Consider the following 16,880-nt stretch of genomic DNA (forward strand, 5'->3'; position numbering starts at 1 on the left):
ATGATGATTGTTATGTGCTATGAGCAAATAAGCTAAATTTATAGTGGTCAGCAGAATGATGCACCTGAATCTCAGAGTGATAATAAATATATATTTAAAGCACACACAAAAAAGAAAGACAAAGACCCATTATGATTAAACACTTCAGGAAAATTCAGCACTAGCCGCACGTACTGTTTATCTATGTTCTATATGCAGAGTTATGAATACTGCATGCAAGCAGTATTATGCTACTTTTGCACATTTGTACACATGTATTAAACATTACAGCACTGAAATGTGGGTTAGAAAGGTGCTCAAGCTGTGTTGTCTCTGCTGCAGACAAACTGAGCTTCTGTAGTCATGCAACACTTTTATCTCCTTTGTCTCTGCTGCCTGGTCTGCAGGCAGCAAAATGAACACTGTGGACGATTTAAAATACCTTAATTATAATAGATACAACAAAAAAATAAAGTGGAAAAACAATTCAATTGTTTAACATAAATATATTTCATTTTTATGTATACATTTGCCATTAGAATTAGAATTTGAATTCTAGCCCAGATATCAAAATTTCCAAAAACATTAAATATGTCAAGCTGAACTTTGGGAAAATGTAGAATGTAGAGTATTTGACAGGAGGATGATGTCTGGAGTCTGGAGGTTTAAATGCTTCATTCAGTGTACACATCTTGTAACATCAATAAAGAGCTGATACAGATTATATATAATGTATGTGATGCTGTCAGCAGTGTGGAATGATATGATTTCAACAACTTTAAAGCTACTGAATAGAAAAAAAGGGGAACATGCATTTTTATTGGAGAGAACATTAAAAAAAACTATAATAAGAAAAATAACAAAGAAAGACCTCCTGCTCCAATTCGGCATTTCCACTTCACTATTTAGCATCATAAAGCCAACTTTGCATAATCTTCCCCACTTCACCTTCAATTAATAGCAGCTGTTAAATCCCTGCCAATCACCTTCCTCAAACTGATAATCTGACTGCGTTACATCCAAGCTGGAGATCCAAGTCGTCCCCTCTGTTTTGCTCCCCAACATTATTTCATTGTTGCTATCATCACATTTCATCACTTCACCCCTCCTCTCTGGCCTTTCCTGTGTTTTGATCCCCTTGGTTTGCAGGTTTCCGGTGACTGACTCCCTCTTCAGAGGATTAGCGAGATGCTGTACCTCTTTGTTTATCTCCAGCTGAAGGTGGCGTGCTGCTGAGCCTCTGGGATCCACAATTCTTGTAGTATTTCACCTCATTGACTCCCAAAGCTCCACTGCTGTGTTCTGCGTACGATTATCCACAGTTTCTTAGCACGTGCCGTGCCTTCACTCATCATGTCTTGAAAGTAAATCTGAGCAGGAGAAATAAAGAGAACTCTCCCTCTTTGATCTGACTTTCCTTTTGGAGGATTATTCTTATCTGTTGATGGGGAAGTGTTAGGGATTTGGCTGCATTTGTAAAGTGACTTAAATGAATATGTAGATGTACAGCTGGTATCTGTTTTTTAGCCATGCTGAAATATCTCAACAACTACCAGACATTTATGGTACCCAGATGATGTATCTAAAGCCCCTTTCCCACTGAACAAAAAAAAAAACAAACCCCACCAACACCAGCTATTATCTGGCTCTTTTAATGGGAAAGGTTATACTTGGCATTTTCCCCGGGGTCAAATGACTCTGCAGTAATCACAGATATTTATATGCTCCAGCCTCGATCAGCTCTGATCGGCAGTGTTGGAAATACACAACGTATCCTTATACAACGCTTAGCATGATATCCTACGAAAATGTGGGCACAACACATCCTTAATGTACAGTTATCTAATTTACGTAAAATTACAGAGGTTAGCTTTAGGCAAGTATAATTACTGCGATTAGGTTTAGGAAAAGAAACATGGTGCGAATGTACCTTACAGTGACTCAAAGTTCACACAGTCCCAAACACCCTTCTCCAGGGGAAAGTGCTACGGGAAAGTCTGGGTTTTTGTGACCCATCCACCACTTATCCTGCCTCCTTACAAGACACCTCCTCCATGGAGAGCGCCATCTTGCACTGCCATGTTTCTACAGTAGCCCAGAACTGACAACCAAACAATCGCTCTGTACATTCAAGATTTTGCATCAGCCACTGTATGGTGTCAGGGAAACACAGAATATTGAACATGAAACTGTTTTATTCAGTGTTTTTACTGGTGTAAATCACTGGGTCCAGAAGAGGAAGAGACCTCTGTGAATAGTTTGGCTCCTGTGAAAAACCTCCTGAATGTCTGGATCATAAATAAGATAAGCACACATCAAGTTTACCTGAGAAAATAGGTGAGCACAGAATGATCATTTAGCTGACAAATCTGCTACATTTAAATCCATGCCATAATAATCTGGGCCTCTCAAATTGCAAATAAAGTATACCCAACAATTCCAAATAAAGTGGTCTTCCATACTTGAATACTACTTCATACATACTTGAATTAAACAGAAGAATATTTACTCAATTATAATAGATTTATTGAGGGAATGACATAGATTCAGGGCTTTTGAGAAAACTTGCAGGGCTGGAGCCCCAGAGGCCATTCCCCTGCTCTGCCCTTAAGTAAAAGTTCAAATACATTAGCATTAAAATATACTTAAGTAAACATACTCGCCATGCTGAATGGCCATTTTCAGAATCATATATTGGATTATAATTAGTAATGCATTAATGTGTACGCCATATTAATGTTGCTGGTAAATGAGGAGCTAATTTAGAATAATTTATGTAGTGCTGGGTAGTTAAAGATTTAATGATACATCATAAATTATTGGATTATTCATCATTTGTATCTAATGTACTGGAGTAAAAGGTAATATATTTTCCTCTGAGATGCAGTGGAGTAGAAGTATAAAGTAGTATAAAATAGAAATAGGGAAGTAAAGTACAAGTACCTCAAAATGGTGCTTCAGTGCAGTACTTAAGAAAATGTACTTAGTTCCATTCATGCACTGAACATGAGAGTGGTATCTAATCATCTTGCTCTCTGTAACAAAGATGCCCAAAAATTGAAAAGACAACATAATTTGATTAGTCCTACTGTATTTATTTATGTGTCACGCTGTCATCAGAAGTGGATCTGTCTTACTCATCAACACTGTGAGAAGCTTTACCCTGAAGGTGCGATAAAACATGAGGCAAGCTCATGACTTGTGGTCCCTACATTTTTCACATAATAGTCTTAAAGCATCCACATTTACAGAAAAGTCTAATCTTATTTGTCACAATCATTCAAGGCTCTTGGGAACTCAAAACAGCAACATGTACGACTAGATTTGATGCCAAGTGTACACACCTATGCAGCCTACACAGAAATGCGCAGCTTCCTGATGTGTTCATCCATGTGATAGTATTATAACGTGTCCATCATCTCCTCCTGCTCTTCCCAGATATCCAAGCTGTTAAGGTGAGATAAAGTGGATGTGAGATTTTAGCGTCATGCAGACACAACAGAGAGGCTATTACTGCGTCTGATGAAAAACAGATAGATTGTACTGTATTTCAGCCTGTGGCTAAGATCCCACAGGGCAAGCAGAATGAACTGCTCACCAAAATGAGCTCAACATTCCAGCAAATAGGACACAGCAGCTTCCTTGTGTACTCCTCAGGCCAAACATTATACTGTACATTAGATCCATCTCAGTGTCTCTCTGTAAAGAGTTGCAGCCTGCAGGCACGCTCTCGCCAGCATCTTCAGTCAGATTTGGCTGCATGTACGGGATAAATGCAGGCGTATTGTTGAGTCATCTGGACATTTATGTCATTTTACAGAATTAGCATATTTATGTGTTTGTCTCAGTCTCCATAACTCTTTCTTCATCTCAGTCCACACTTTCTTTTCCTGGTTTTGGATTGCTTTCTATGCTCTCAGAATGTTGTTTCCTGTTTTATTAATAATTTAACTTGTTTCAGTGTAAATCCACAGTGCATATACATTTTCTCTGAATATAGTATCTTTTAAATCATTTCGATGGTGTACATTTTTTGTTTGAAGCAAAATGAGACTGTGGCAATGAAAAGTTGCGCAATGCTGCATGCATCTGATTAAGTGCATTGCTGTCTGCCTCTGTTTCTTTTTTGTAAAACCAGTGAGGGGTGACAAAAACAATTTCCCCCCGGGGATTAATAAAGTATTCTGAATCTGAATTCTGAATCTGAAAAGAGACAATTTCAAGTTTTACACAATAGTCATTGGTTCCAGTGAAGACAAGTGGCTTTGCTCATGGGTGAGAACTCTTAATAGCAATTCAAACTGTAGCTGCAGAAAAAACAATATTCCCCATAAGGAGCATTGAATGGGACTAAAGCAACTGATGTATGATCATATTGTATTTATATGCAGCAGTAAACACCAAAAACATTCTGACTTCATATTTGAAAATACCTTAAATTGCAAAAAAAGCCTTCTCAAAGCCTTCCAACTGGCAACTCTCACATTAGCAGAAACGAACCAAACCAAATGAGGCAGACACAGGGTTTGTCTGATCCAATCAAAACAGGTTTTCTCAGTGTCAGTGGTCATCTCATTAAAATGCAGTATCGTGGTGGGAAACCTTGGGTCCCAGCTTTCATGTGGATGCCACTTTACCTGCACCATCCAACCAAACACTGTTGCAGACCAAGTTCACCCCTCATGGTAACAGCACTACCCAATGGCAGTGGGCCCCCAGAAGGACAACTCACCATGCCATACCACAAAAACTGTTCAGGAAAGGTCAGATAAAAGTGACAAAAGCTCCAGGTGTCGACCTGGCCTCAAAATTCCCCAGATACCAAATGCCCAGGATACCTGATCAAGCTTCCAGAAGACATGCCAGTACCCAACCTTGCAACCAAGATGACTTAAAGGATTTACTGCCAACACCTTAGTGCCAGACACTGCTGAACACCCCTGGATCTCTATGTCCATGGCTCAAAAGGTCAGAGGCTCTACTGTAGATCTGTCTTGCCTCTGACCTGTTGAGGCACTGACACGGGACATCTGGGACACCGGGCTTTCCCACGGATGCTCAATCAGATTGGGATCTGGGGAATTTGAGGCCTGGTCGATGCCTTGAGCTCTTTATCACGTTCCTCGGGCCATTTCTGAGCATTTTTTGTGGTATGACATTATGCATTGTCCTGCTGGGAGGGCCACTGCCATCGGTGAGTGTTGTTGCCGTTAGTGGGTGAACTTAGTCTGCAATGGTGTTTCAGTGGATGGTGCATATTGAGTGGTCTTAGTGTTGTGACTGATTGATATACAGGTACACAGGTAAAATTGTCAAATACAGCAGCTGTGATGGCCGAGTGGTTAAGGCGTTGGACTCGAAATCCAATGGGGTTTCCCCGCGCAGGTTCAAACCCTGCTCACAGCGATATCTGACTTTAATAGTGTTATTTCTGTAGTACACACGGTTGTTAACCAATACTTTGTTTCAGATGTACACACCTCTCATTAGTGATGAAAACTGTAGCTACAGAAAACAAAATATGAAAAAATGACCAAAAAAAACCCTTCCAACTGACAACTTTCACGTCAGCCAAACTAAATTGGGCAAAGAAAGGGTTTGGTTGGAGCAAACAAAACTGGTTAGATTTGAAAATTAAAATTCGTAGTTAGGGTTATGTAGGCACCAAATGCACTTTGTTAGGCTTGGGGAAAGATTGTGCTTCTGGTTTAGCAGTGTCAGGGTCTTTGCCTAACCATAACCTGAGTGCTTTTGCTGTCTAAACCTAAACACACACCTTACTTAGGATGTGAACCCTGGTGCTTAAGTCTTGCCTTTTCTATACCCACCATCCCCTCAACCACCCTGACCGCTTCTTCACCCAAAAGTTTGCCTCTGAATAAAATCCAAGAAAGCAATTATGTTTTTATCTCAAGATAATTGGACAAAAAAGTGAATAATGTGTACAATAAATATTTTACAGCACCGCTGTAGCTACAGACCTCATTTGGCCACTAGCATGGTCTTGATCTTGTTTCTTATCTTGTGCAGAAACGTTCAACAGTTTTGTTCATTTATTTTGAAGAGATCATTACACTTACAGATAAAGTGCTGTACAACATTTTGTTTCTATGATGATGCATATTATTATTTTTAAAAACAAGAGCAACTGTTTCTTTCCCAAGCCTCCTTCCATTTATCTTTCCACCCTTTCTCCCTTTCTTTTTATTTCATATCTTTTTTCTTGTGTTGATGCACTGTATGTCCATGTTGCTTTCTTTGAAGTGTATTGAGACTTTGCACACTTAATATTCTCGATTTCCTTCTTTTTCTCTCTTCCTCTTTTCCCTGTTGGCTTTCTTTCTTCCCTTTCAGTCTTTTTCAGCTACCTTGTCATCGTGTGTGTGTGTGTGTGTGTGTGTGTGTGTGTGTGTGTGTGTGTGTGTGTGTGTGTGTGTGCGTGGATGAGGGGTGCGTTAGTTTTATTGTTTTTGAGAGCGACGCCGTGAAGTCAGCCACCCTGGTCACGGTTGAGTGAAGTGGCGGGGAGTTTCATTACGCTGTGAAATAACGATCACACCGTGATTAAGTTGATTAGATTTCATGAATATTCGAAAGGCGAACCAAATTGCTGATTAAATATTTACTGGTGGTTTCCTTCCTGACAGACTTGGAGATCATATCGCATCTCCCAAATGACTGACTATACTGTACTGGAAAGTCTTTATGTCTTAGCACTCCACTATAATATCATATAACTGTAATTGTGTGTTAATCAGGTTTATTATTGTCAGTTTCAATAACATTTAGTTTAAGTCAGGTAGCTGTTTACATGGGATGGTGTATCTATTGTGGATTATAATGACAATAAAAATGTGCAAACATTACAAATACTCTACTGAACTACTGATGCTAGCTGATGTTTTATTCATGTAACAATATGTGTGGAAGAAGTAGGCTACTCACATCCCTTACTTAAGTAAAAGTGCCAAAACAACCACATAAAGGTGCTACATTGTAAATATAAGTCCTGCATTCAAAATCATCTGAAACGTATGTGCAGTAAAAATCTTGTTCTGGAGAAAAATGCCCCCTGTAACTGATATATCATCGTGTATTACATTAATGCTGATTGTTAATACTCACACATTAATGTATAAGCAGCATTTTATTGTGGTGGAACCAATTTGAACTGCTTTATGTACAGCTTGGGAGTTTAGTCCAGGTCATGAGATGATTAATGTGAAGAGGAAGAAGAAAAAACAAGTTCTGTTACTTTACTTTGTCTTTTATCTAATCTTGGCTTCTGTTGTGGAACAGCGGATTATTTCATCTATTTGGACCAAAAACAATTGCTTAATGAAACTGTATAGTTTAGAGGTGAAACTGTATCTTTGGTGGAACTGCTAATAACTATTAGACATCTGAAACATGACAAGAAACTGCCTTTTTTGTAAATTTGGGAACAGTTGGTTTCATCAGTGCATTGTGTTTTAAAACCTCATCACATGTTGTTTTGTGTAAAATCTTAATCTAATGAAAAACTACCAATTGCCACATGTCAAAAAAATATTTATAGTGTAACATGAAAATGTTAATACTAATGGGATTTGTCTTACTTGGATTTGGGGAATAAAGTTTTGGAGCTACGGTTCCCATTATGCATTGGGATATGTAAAGAGGAAGTATAATTGTTAGGCACATGTTTTTTTTTTCTTGCCAGTATTGGTTTACATAGTGCAAAATTTACACATTAAAAGTATGCCGAAGTAGCCATTACTAGTTCCTGTTTGCAGTGTACCTGTTGTTGTAGAGACAACTATCACTAGATTACTTTGTTACTGAAGAAAACTTACTTATTCTCAGGCAAGTTCTACAGTTATAAGGAACATCTTTTTTCCTGGCTGGATTTATTCAGCATCAGTAAAATGGTACTGATATCCTTGGAAAGTGTTAGTCACACTCAATCTAAATGTGTATCATGTCTGTGAGTTCAGCTTTGACTCTTTACTTTTTGGGGATGACCCTTGCATTGCTGAGTTCACCTTGACAAACCCCTTGGAGCTGCATCATAGAAGACATGGAACACTGGCGGCTCCAAGTGGCAGCCAGAGGTAACTGTGTGCTGTTCTTAAAATGTTCTAGGAATTAGGGATGCACACATACATATACGAACAGCATCTGATTTTTTTGCAACAGCCTGATGTTGCTCAGATGTCATTTCTACCTCATGAGCTGATACTGCAGCCTGACACCTTTGTGTCTGGACAGCTGATGGGACTGTTAAGGGGTGTCTCAAAAGTGTATGCAAAATATTTTCTTTTTTTCCCCCACATTTTTATCAATACCTTCCTCTTATGTTTTTTCGTTGACACTTCAATTTCATTTTCATATGGACCTCCTCCTGTTGCATACATTTTATGGACCAATTTTTGACAATGATTTTGTCATACTTTTTTCACACTTCAAAATAACTTTACATCCATGGGCCTCCACCAGTTTTTAAAGAAAAATATTGCAGTATGACCCAACGCAATTCTGACTTCTACTTGCCTATCTTTAAAACCACCTGCTCTATTTTACACCATTCATTGTCACCTGAAAAAGTGAGGGTTCTATTTTTTGTACATTTAGATAGCAGATAAACTTACTGCCATATACAGTATACATATATATCAGAAATAGAGATTGGATACAGATATGTTGTGATATAAACAACCACTGATGCAAATTGAAAAACACTAGCTTGCATGACACCCTCTGTTGGAATGATAATAATGTCCATTTAGGGCATAGTCATCATTATAATGTTTTTAAACTGGGCACAGTACACTTACATATTAACAATTCAGCTGGTTTTATAAATACTTTAAACCAAAGGGATGAGACCAGAAATCTGAAAACTTTGTCTTGACAAGAGCCCTGGTGATGGTAAGAGACCATTGATTTCACTGTTAAATTTGTATTTGCTGTCTCCTGTGTTTAAGTCAGGTTTCCCCTCACACTCATAGCTTTCATCAGAGGCAGACATATCAACACACAATAGATATGGCAAATATTCCTACAGACCACCAGAAGGACAGACACTTTAATGTCCTCTGATGGACTATTTGGTTTGCAGCTACGTTATGAACATTTTAAGAACTTAAATCATTAGAATGAAACCTTTTGTGTGTTAGACTCTATCTACATTTTGCGCTTTAGCTTTGTTGAAGCTTAGTGACTTCATTATATGCTCAACAGTACAGCTGGCACAAAAATTAATATTTTTCCCTATCACCTCCTGGCAGACATTTTGATAAGATATCTTCCAATGAGCAGCTAGTGTATAGAACGAGGTCGATCGAAAGGATCTTAATTACAGCAGAAAGCTGAAAGTCACTCTGCTTTAAACAAAAAAAAATCCACCCTATGAGGTATATCTGCGTTACTGATAACGGAAACCTGGAGCGATCAGATTGTCGTTGAATTATAGGTTGATGGTAGACTTCATGTGTGAACATACTGGTGCTGTTTGGGGGAAATTATACTAACAGAGGCTGGGGGCCTCTAACAGCTCAAGGTCTGTTCATTTATATATTGTATAGAAAAATCTATACAGACTGATTCACTCTTTTCAGCAGATGACATCACATCTTGTTTTCAGAATGAGACTTCTCCTTGGAAGAGACTTAGACACAATGACAAACAGACTGAATCAGAGTGAAAGGTAAAAAGACACTTCAGACACTTATAATATCAATCCGAGCCTGTCTGTGGCAAAAATAACCACTGTTAAATGGATGTACGCTGACGATGGACAATTGCCCCTTATAGTTAAACTGCAGGTGTTGCAGAGCTGCCAGTTGCAGCCCTCTCTCTCAGTACTGGACTAATTTCACAAATAGCTGTTCACATCAGTCACTTAGACACAAAAACACAGAAAACTAGCTTTTCTCTGTGCACCAGTTAAGTTGCAACTGCAGCTACAGCACAGAAGATGTATACAATCAACACAGCTTCAAGGTGGGCACCCAACATTAGTGTCACAAACTCAGTATCTGGCTAAGTGTAACCTCTTCTGTTCTTGAGTTATGATGTTGAATAATGGCCAGAAAAGCGTTCTTGCAGAACATTATAATGTCACAGTAAGGTTGACCTTTTGTAAATGATTTTATCATGATTATTACATATTTCTGTGAAGTTAATTAGTCTATGAATTCTTGATGAATTCATCATGCTTTGTGAGGTCACAGTGACCTTGACCATTGACCTTCAACCACCAAATTCTAATCAGCTCATTGCTGAATCTATGTGGACGTTTGTGCTAAATTTGACGAAATTCCTTTCAGGTGTTGTTGAGATATCAAGTTCATGAGAATGAGATGGATGCAAGGCCACAGTGGCTTTAACCTTTGGCCATCAAAATCTTAAAAGTTCATCCTTGAGTGGACAGCTGGCCAAATTTGAGAAAAATCTTTGGTGTTCTTGAGAAATTCTTGAGAAATCATGCTCACTAGAATGGGACGGGCGGACAGACTGACAACCCGAAAACATAATGCCTCTGGCCACCGCTACGGCTATCCAGGTTGACAAATGCAGAAGTTACTCTTTAACACAAAATAATCTTAACTTACATTAAATTAAGTATATAGTGGAAAGTAACTAAGGAGTTACATTTACTTATATACAATTCTGAGTTACTGTACTTTACTTGAGTATTTTGATTTTAAGGTACCTTATACTGCTACTCCACATTCAAAAGGGATGTATTGTACTTTTTACTCATCTATTTGGCAGCTGTATTTGGCTGTTGGCAGAACTGTATCTTAAAAAGATAGAATAATATAAAGACCTATTGTGATTTGGTAAATAAAACCACCCAGCAGTATTGTAAACCAGTATATAAAGTAGCTCTGCCACAGCCACAGCACCAGCTTACAGCACTAAAATGCAATTCACATGATATTGTATCAATAATAATAATAATGATATAACATATAATAAGTAACAGTGACAGAGCCCATTTGCCTGCATAGTAAATACTTTCACTTTTATTCTTCAGGTGCATTTTTCTAATTATAATCATGTAATTTTTCTTAGTTAAGATTAATTAAGAGTATTCTTAAATATGGTTTTGGTCCTTTTACTTACCAAGGTCTTAAAACCTCTTCCACCCCTTAGTATATTGAAGAATGTTTATTTCTTTAACTAACCTAACTGATTCAGTGGCTCATCAACTCAGTGAATATTTGAATGACCAGGCAAACGCATGATTAAGAGTTATTTTCAGTTTAGTAAAGCACAGTTAAGTATTGTACAGCTCAGTGCATGAATCACTGATGTGTAAACAGTGTCAAAGACAGTACTGATCTTAATGATACATTATTTGCTGACTGGCTGATGCTGTTTTTCTTTAGCCGTCTTGAAGCTGCCATTCTTCATACCTGTCTAGAGTTTTCACTGTTTCTATTCAAGTCAACATTTGATTACAGAGAAAAAAAAACAACTCACAAAAGTTGTGTGTGACAATATCAAAGTAATAATAGCCCGTCACACTGTCTGCTGAGATGTTCTGCTGGATTTAACATGCGGTCACCCTGTGCTTAGTCATTCAGCTGTTTGTGGGGGGCTGTGTGGTGCAGGAGTGGGTAGGTCCCCCTCCCTGTCCACCAAAATGGATTCCTCAGCTTTGTGAGGGTACTCTCTATAAATACCCCTGACAGAGTGACTGAAAGCTACAGACAGCTACAGACAGCTGCAGCCACCAGCCAACCAACCCGTGGAGACTATCTACAGCAATCTGAGCAGCCCTGTGCACGCTGACAGTCCTGCTGTGTCGTGGGGAGTGAGTAGGGTGCCCACGAAACTAAACCGGGAGAAGGAGACAGAACAAAATGGCTGCCATGACTATAGACCCGGTGGAGCAGCCTCGAATGTACCAACAGACTCTGCTTCAGGACGGATTGTGTGACCTCTTGGAGAATGATAAGTTCGTGGACTGTATCCTCAAAATCCAGGACAAGAAGTTCCCCTGCCACCGCTTGGTTTTGGCAGCCAGCAGCCCCTTCTTCAAGGCCATGTTCCTATCCGACCTCGAGGAGAGCAAGAAGCGTGAGATTGTCCTCAAAGATGTAGAGCCAGGTGTTATGGGGATGATCCTGCGCTACTTATACACCTCTGACATTAATCTGACAGAACAGAATGTCCAGGATATCTTCATGGTTGCTAACATGTACCAGATCCCCTCCATCTTTTCTGTATGTATGTCCTACCTCCAAGAGAAGCTGGTGCTAGGAAACTGCTTGGCTATCTTCAGACTTGGACTACTGCTGGATTGTCCCAGGCTTGCTCTGGCTGCGAGAGACTTCATCTGTGAACGCTACCAGGTTGTTGTCAGGGACCAGGACTTCCTGCAGCTGGGCCCAAGTGAGCTGGGCATCATCATCACCTCAGATGCCCTCAATGTTGAGCGGGAGGAGCTGGTGTTTGAATCACTGATGGACTGGGTCAGATATGATGAGACAAACCGCACAAAAGACCTGCCAGAGCTGTTGCACTGCGTCCGTTTCAGGCTTATACCTCAGGATTACTTCAAAGAGAAAGTAGAGCGTCACCAGTACCTCCGGTTCAGCCAGGAGATCAAGAAGGAGCTGGATCTTGTCAAGGATGCTTACAAAGGGCGTCTCCCAAAGCCCATGAAGCCCAGCAGGGACGGGGCAAAGGGGGGAGAGGGAAGTGAGGAGGAGGAGGATGAGGACGATGACGAGGAAGGGTACTTGCCCGGTATACTCAATAATAACCCTCGCTTTGGGATGTTTGAGCTGGACCTGATACTTATGATCAGTGACACAGGGACTGTGGCATATGATCCAGTAGGAAATGAATGCTTTGTGGTTGCGGAGTCTTCAGAAATTCCCAAGAACCACTGCAGCCTGGTGACCGAGCAGAACCAGGTGTTCGTTGTCGGAGGACTTCTTTACAACAAGGAGGACAAAGACGATCCACTCAGCTCTTACTTCCTGCAGGTAGTGTGTTAATCATGAAGTCAATCTATAGCTCTTTATAACCTAAGAAACAAATTGCTTTACTCTTGGTTTTTCTTCCTTGTGTCTCTCATTCCTCACATATAATTGTTTTCATCCCCAGTTTGACCCAGTAAGTTCAGAATGGTTAGGGATGCCCTCACAACCCAGTCCTCGCTGTCTGTTCGGCCTGGCTGAAGCTGAAAATTCCATCTTTGTTGTTGGAGGAAAGGAACTGAAGGATGGCGAGCACGCACTGGACTCAGTCATCATCTATGACAGACAGTAAGTGTGGATATCAAATTTAATATGGAACTTTTTGGAAGTCTTTTCTAGAAATAAATCCTATTGATCACTAATAAAGCCCTACTTTAATACTTCAAATTGTCGGAAATTCACATCCACTTCAATAAAGAGTAAAATCAACACTCTCATAGTCATATGGAGGACATAGCATGAATTTCCATAAATATAGCAAATGATATAAAATGACATATGAAATGAGTATTTATCACCATCCTGTGAAAACCAAGCTGAAAACAGCAGTTTTCATCTTATTCACAAGTTTATTTTGTCTAAAAAGAGACTTTTCTTATTTTTTTCACTTAAACATTCAGAGTTCAAAATCACCAATTCTGGACCACAACGTCGCTTCTTGAATTCCTGCGCATCTCCATCATCAAAATTTGTATCAAAATTATTGCTGTATGCATCTTTGGATGTAATGTTATATAAAGGTTCAATTCATGATCTTCTTTTCTTTTCTGTTCAAAGGTCATTCAAATGGGGAGAGTCTGACCCTCTGCCTTATGAAGTGTATGGCCATGGAACTGTATCACACAAAGGTCTTGTGTATGTCATCGGAGGAAAGTCTGAAAGCAAGTACGTGGCACTCTGTAACCTGTTTGATATGTTATCATTTGGTTTGTGTTTACCCTGTTCAGCTTTCCTTTTCCGCTGTATGTCTAACCTGTGCATGTACTTTGAGAGCAAGACCGGAGTCAAATTTCATTTATGTGTACACATACTTGGCCTATAAAGCTGATTCTGATTCTGATGATACCTCAGGATTGTATTTGCACACTGTGGGTTTGTTGTGACAGTGCCACCATAGTGCCAACGAAAACCTTAAGGTACTTTCTTCTGTGTTGCTCTATCACTCATTTTGTAACATTAGGTGAACTTTGGATATTACAGAGAGTTTGACATTTAAGAACTATACTAATGTGTATTTAGAGTGGTGCTCCAGTTATTTAGTATGACACTTCTGTAATATTGATGGACTCACAAGAGACAGTTTATAATAAGCAATGGTGAAAATCGAGGCAGTGGAGGCCAAATTATCCTGATTTTTAATGTCTAATATAAATAAAGTGTTGGAAAATGCTGGATCTTACATTTGTCATGATGCAACTGAACAGCATCTTGTATTAGATTCTCCCTGCCATCTAAGTACCCTCTTCCTTTTTACTTCACAATAGTTTAGAATGGAGGCTTTCTGTTTAAAAAATGATGATGATGATGACATCATCAGGGTTATTTTTTTCCACAAATCAGTTTTTCAGTTTTATTTATATAGCTCAATATCACAAATCACACTTTGCCTCAGGGGACTTTACAATCTGTGCAACATTCGTCACCCTCTGTCCTTGGACTCTCACAGAAGATAAGAAAACATTACAGAACTGTGTTTACAGGCTGAGTAATACTACTTGTGACAAGTAAACTGAACGTCATGTATAAATCAGTAACACACTGTATTTATGCTTCATGCAGGAAATGCATGAGGAGAGTGTGTGTCTACAACCCCACTAAATTTGAGTGGAAGGACTTGGCTCCGCTGAAGACTGCCCGCTCCCTGTTTGGTATCACTGTCCACAAAGACAAGATCTACGTGGTGACGGGTGTCACAGACACAGGCCTCACCAGCTCTGTGGAAGTTTACGACATTGCAACCAACACGTGAGACAACAGTTTCAGACCCACTTTATCTCATCGTTATGATGAGGCATCTGTCCACAGTAGTGAAATGACTCATCAAATGTGAATAGCAGATCATTAGGTCATAAAATAGCACTCGCTGCACTGCTACGGGTGTCATACAGTAATATAGCAGCTTATTTAACACCATCATTATTGTCATGTTGTGCTCCAGGTGGTCTGAGTTCACTGAGTTCCCTCAGGAGCGCAGCTCTCTCAATCTGATCTCGATGGGAGGTTTCCTGTACGCTGTGGGGGGCTTTGCCATGATGCCCAGTGAGACCAGTGAGGAGCCTGTCCCAACAGAGATGACAGACATCTGGAGGTGAGAGCCCCCTTTACTTTCTCAGTACACATGAGTGACTAGAATGTGATCACAGTGGCTGAAATAAAAAAAAGCTTTACTCAGAGATTACATCCTGTAAATTAACCTACATGGTCACATCTGATTTGGCTGATTACATATTTTTGAAATGAACATGATTATATAGTCATCTTGCAGACTCCAAAACAGGGCAAGGATAACTCGAGGATAACTCAGGTTATGTGCTACGTTTTTCTAATTGTTAAGAAATCATATCAAAAACCAAAACCAACAATTAATTGATACTAACAAGTACTACTTGTCAACCAAAGCCTCTGTGCCATAGAGCTTCAAAGAAGAAGCTCCTTTCATACTTGCTTGAGCACCAAATATGTATTAATCCGCAGCTGAAAATAGACACCTCAAATGCACTATTATCTCCTGTTGAATCTTTAAAAAACAACAGTGCCCATCTGTTTTAGGACATTACTGAGTCGTTTTAGAAAGTGTTTAAAGATTTACATCTTTAGTGGGAACAAATGGACTCGAGGCTGAGTGCCACAGAAGAGTTACAGTACTGGGAGACTGACAAATGCATTGTTGATTTGGGTCTTCTAATGACATCTGTTGACACAGAGATAAATATAGAATAACACCAATAATTTATAATATTTTATAACAATGGCTGCACTCCAGTTAAGCGCCCCAGTTTCAGGGTCCTGGTGTTGTGCATGCTGGCTTACTCTTACACCATACTGCCATACCCAAATGGTACTGAACCATCAATATTAATGTGCTTTTCCTGCTAACTCAATTCAAAATTTATGCCATAGTCTATTTTCTTTACATAGAAATATAGTTCATTAGGGTCTAAAATAGAGAGAGAAATCTCCAAAAACAAACTCCCTATACTTTTGATTTCTTTCCATACACTATTAATAATGGACTGACAAATGTCAAATCATTCTCTGTAGATGATGAAAAGCATTGAAATAGCATGTTATTACTATATGCTGTCTTATGATGGTATGAGGGCACTAAATATTGATATATTTACGTTTTCCACAGATATGATGAGTTGGACAAGTGCTGGAATGGGATTTTGCGAGAGATTACCTATGCAGAGGGATCCACTATTCTTCCAGTGCGACTCAACACTCTGCGCCTCACCAAGTTATAACTGCACTGAACTGTTGGTGGTGCCATTAAGGTTAATGCTGCACATTAGCACTGAACTAAATGAGTGTACTCATTATGAACATTGGCCCAAAATTGGCTTGGTGTAAATAATGTTTGGTGGTAGCAAATTAATTTGGTCTCTGAAGATGGAGAAGAGGTACAAGGTCAGCATCAAATTGTTTTATCTCATGTTTTACAGCAGGGGGAGACAGATACATGTTAAATCAACGTGGGGGTAGAGGTGATGGACATGAGTTAGAGTATCACACCAAATTTATTTTATAAAAAGCTAAAATATTGATTTGTACGTCTGTGTTTTCTTTATATTATTTCATAATGTTTCTTTAATGTACCTGTTTTCTTTGTTTAAAGCAGAAATAAAGATATAAATGGCTGATTGTACTGCTTTTCGTGACGTGTCTCACTTTTAGTTGGAACGACACAGAGGGCCTCTC

The 16,880-nt window shown here is 39.3% G+C and overlaps 1 protein-coding gene and 1 non-coding gene across 2 annotated transcripts; both read left to right on the forward strand.

Annotated features, from left to right (window-relative positions):
* The first annotated feature begins 5,303 nt into the window (after nucleotides 1-5,303).
* On the forward strand, nucleotides 5,304-5,385 carry trnas-cga (transfer RNA serine (anticodon CGA)). The gene has a single exon. It is a non-coding gene; the product is annotated as a tRNA-Ser (tRNA).
* A 6,349-nt stretch (nucleotides 5,386-11,734) lies between these two features.
* On the forward strand, nucleotides 11,735-16,821 carry LOC126383137 (kelch-like protein 40a). The gene is made up of 6 exons (XM_050033578.1): nucleotides 11,735-12,965; nucleotides 13,087-13,247; nucleotides 13,737-13,844; nucleotides 14,739-14,924; nucleotides 15,118-15,267; nucleotides 16,315-16,821. Exons 1-6 carry the CDS (start codon nucleotides 11,835-11,837, stop codon nucleotides 16,424-16,426), a joined length of 1,848 nt encoding a protein of 615 aa, XP_049889535.1. The 5' UTR covers nucleotides 11,735-11,834; the 3' UTR covers nucleotides 16,427-16,821.
* Nucleotides 16,822-16,880: the final 59 nt, after the last annotated feature.

The sequence above is a fragment of the Epinephelus moara genome, chromosome 21 (genome assembly GCF_006386435.1).
Source record: "Epinephelus moara isolate mb chromosome 21, YSFRI_EMoa_1.0, whole genome shotgun sequence".
Taxonomy (NCBI): Eukaryota; Metazoa; Chordata; class Actinopteri; order Perciformes; family Serranidae; genus Epinephelus; species Epinephelus moara.

What these genes read in the sequence shown, in the direction of transcription:
- LOC126383137 (XM_050033578.1), top strand. Translation starts at nt 11,835, where the DNA reads ATGGCTGCCATGACTATAGACCCGGTGGAGCAGCCTCGAATGTACCAA. An exon ending in TCAGCTCTTACTTCCTGCAG is followed by an intron (nt 12,966 to 13,086) that starts GTAGTGTGTTAA and finishes TTTCATCCCCAG; the next exon opens with TTTGACCCAGTAAGTTCAGA. An exon ending in GGAGGAAAGTCTGAAAGCAA is followed by an intron (nt 13,845 to 14,738) that starts GTACGTGGCACT and finishes TGCTTCATGCAG; the next exon opens with GAAATGCATGAGGAGAGTGT.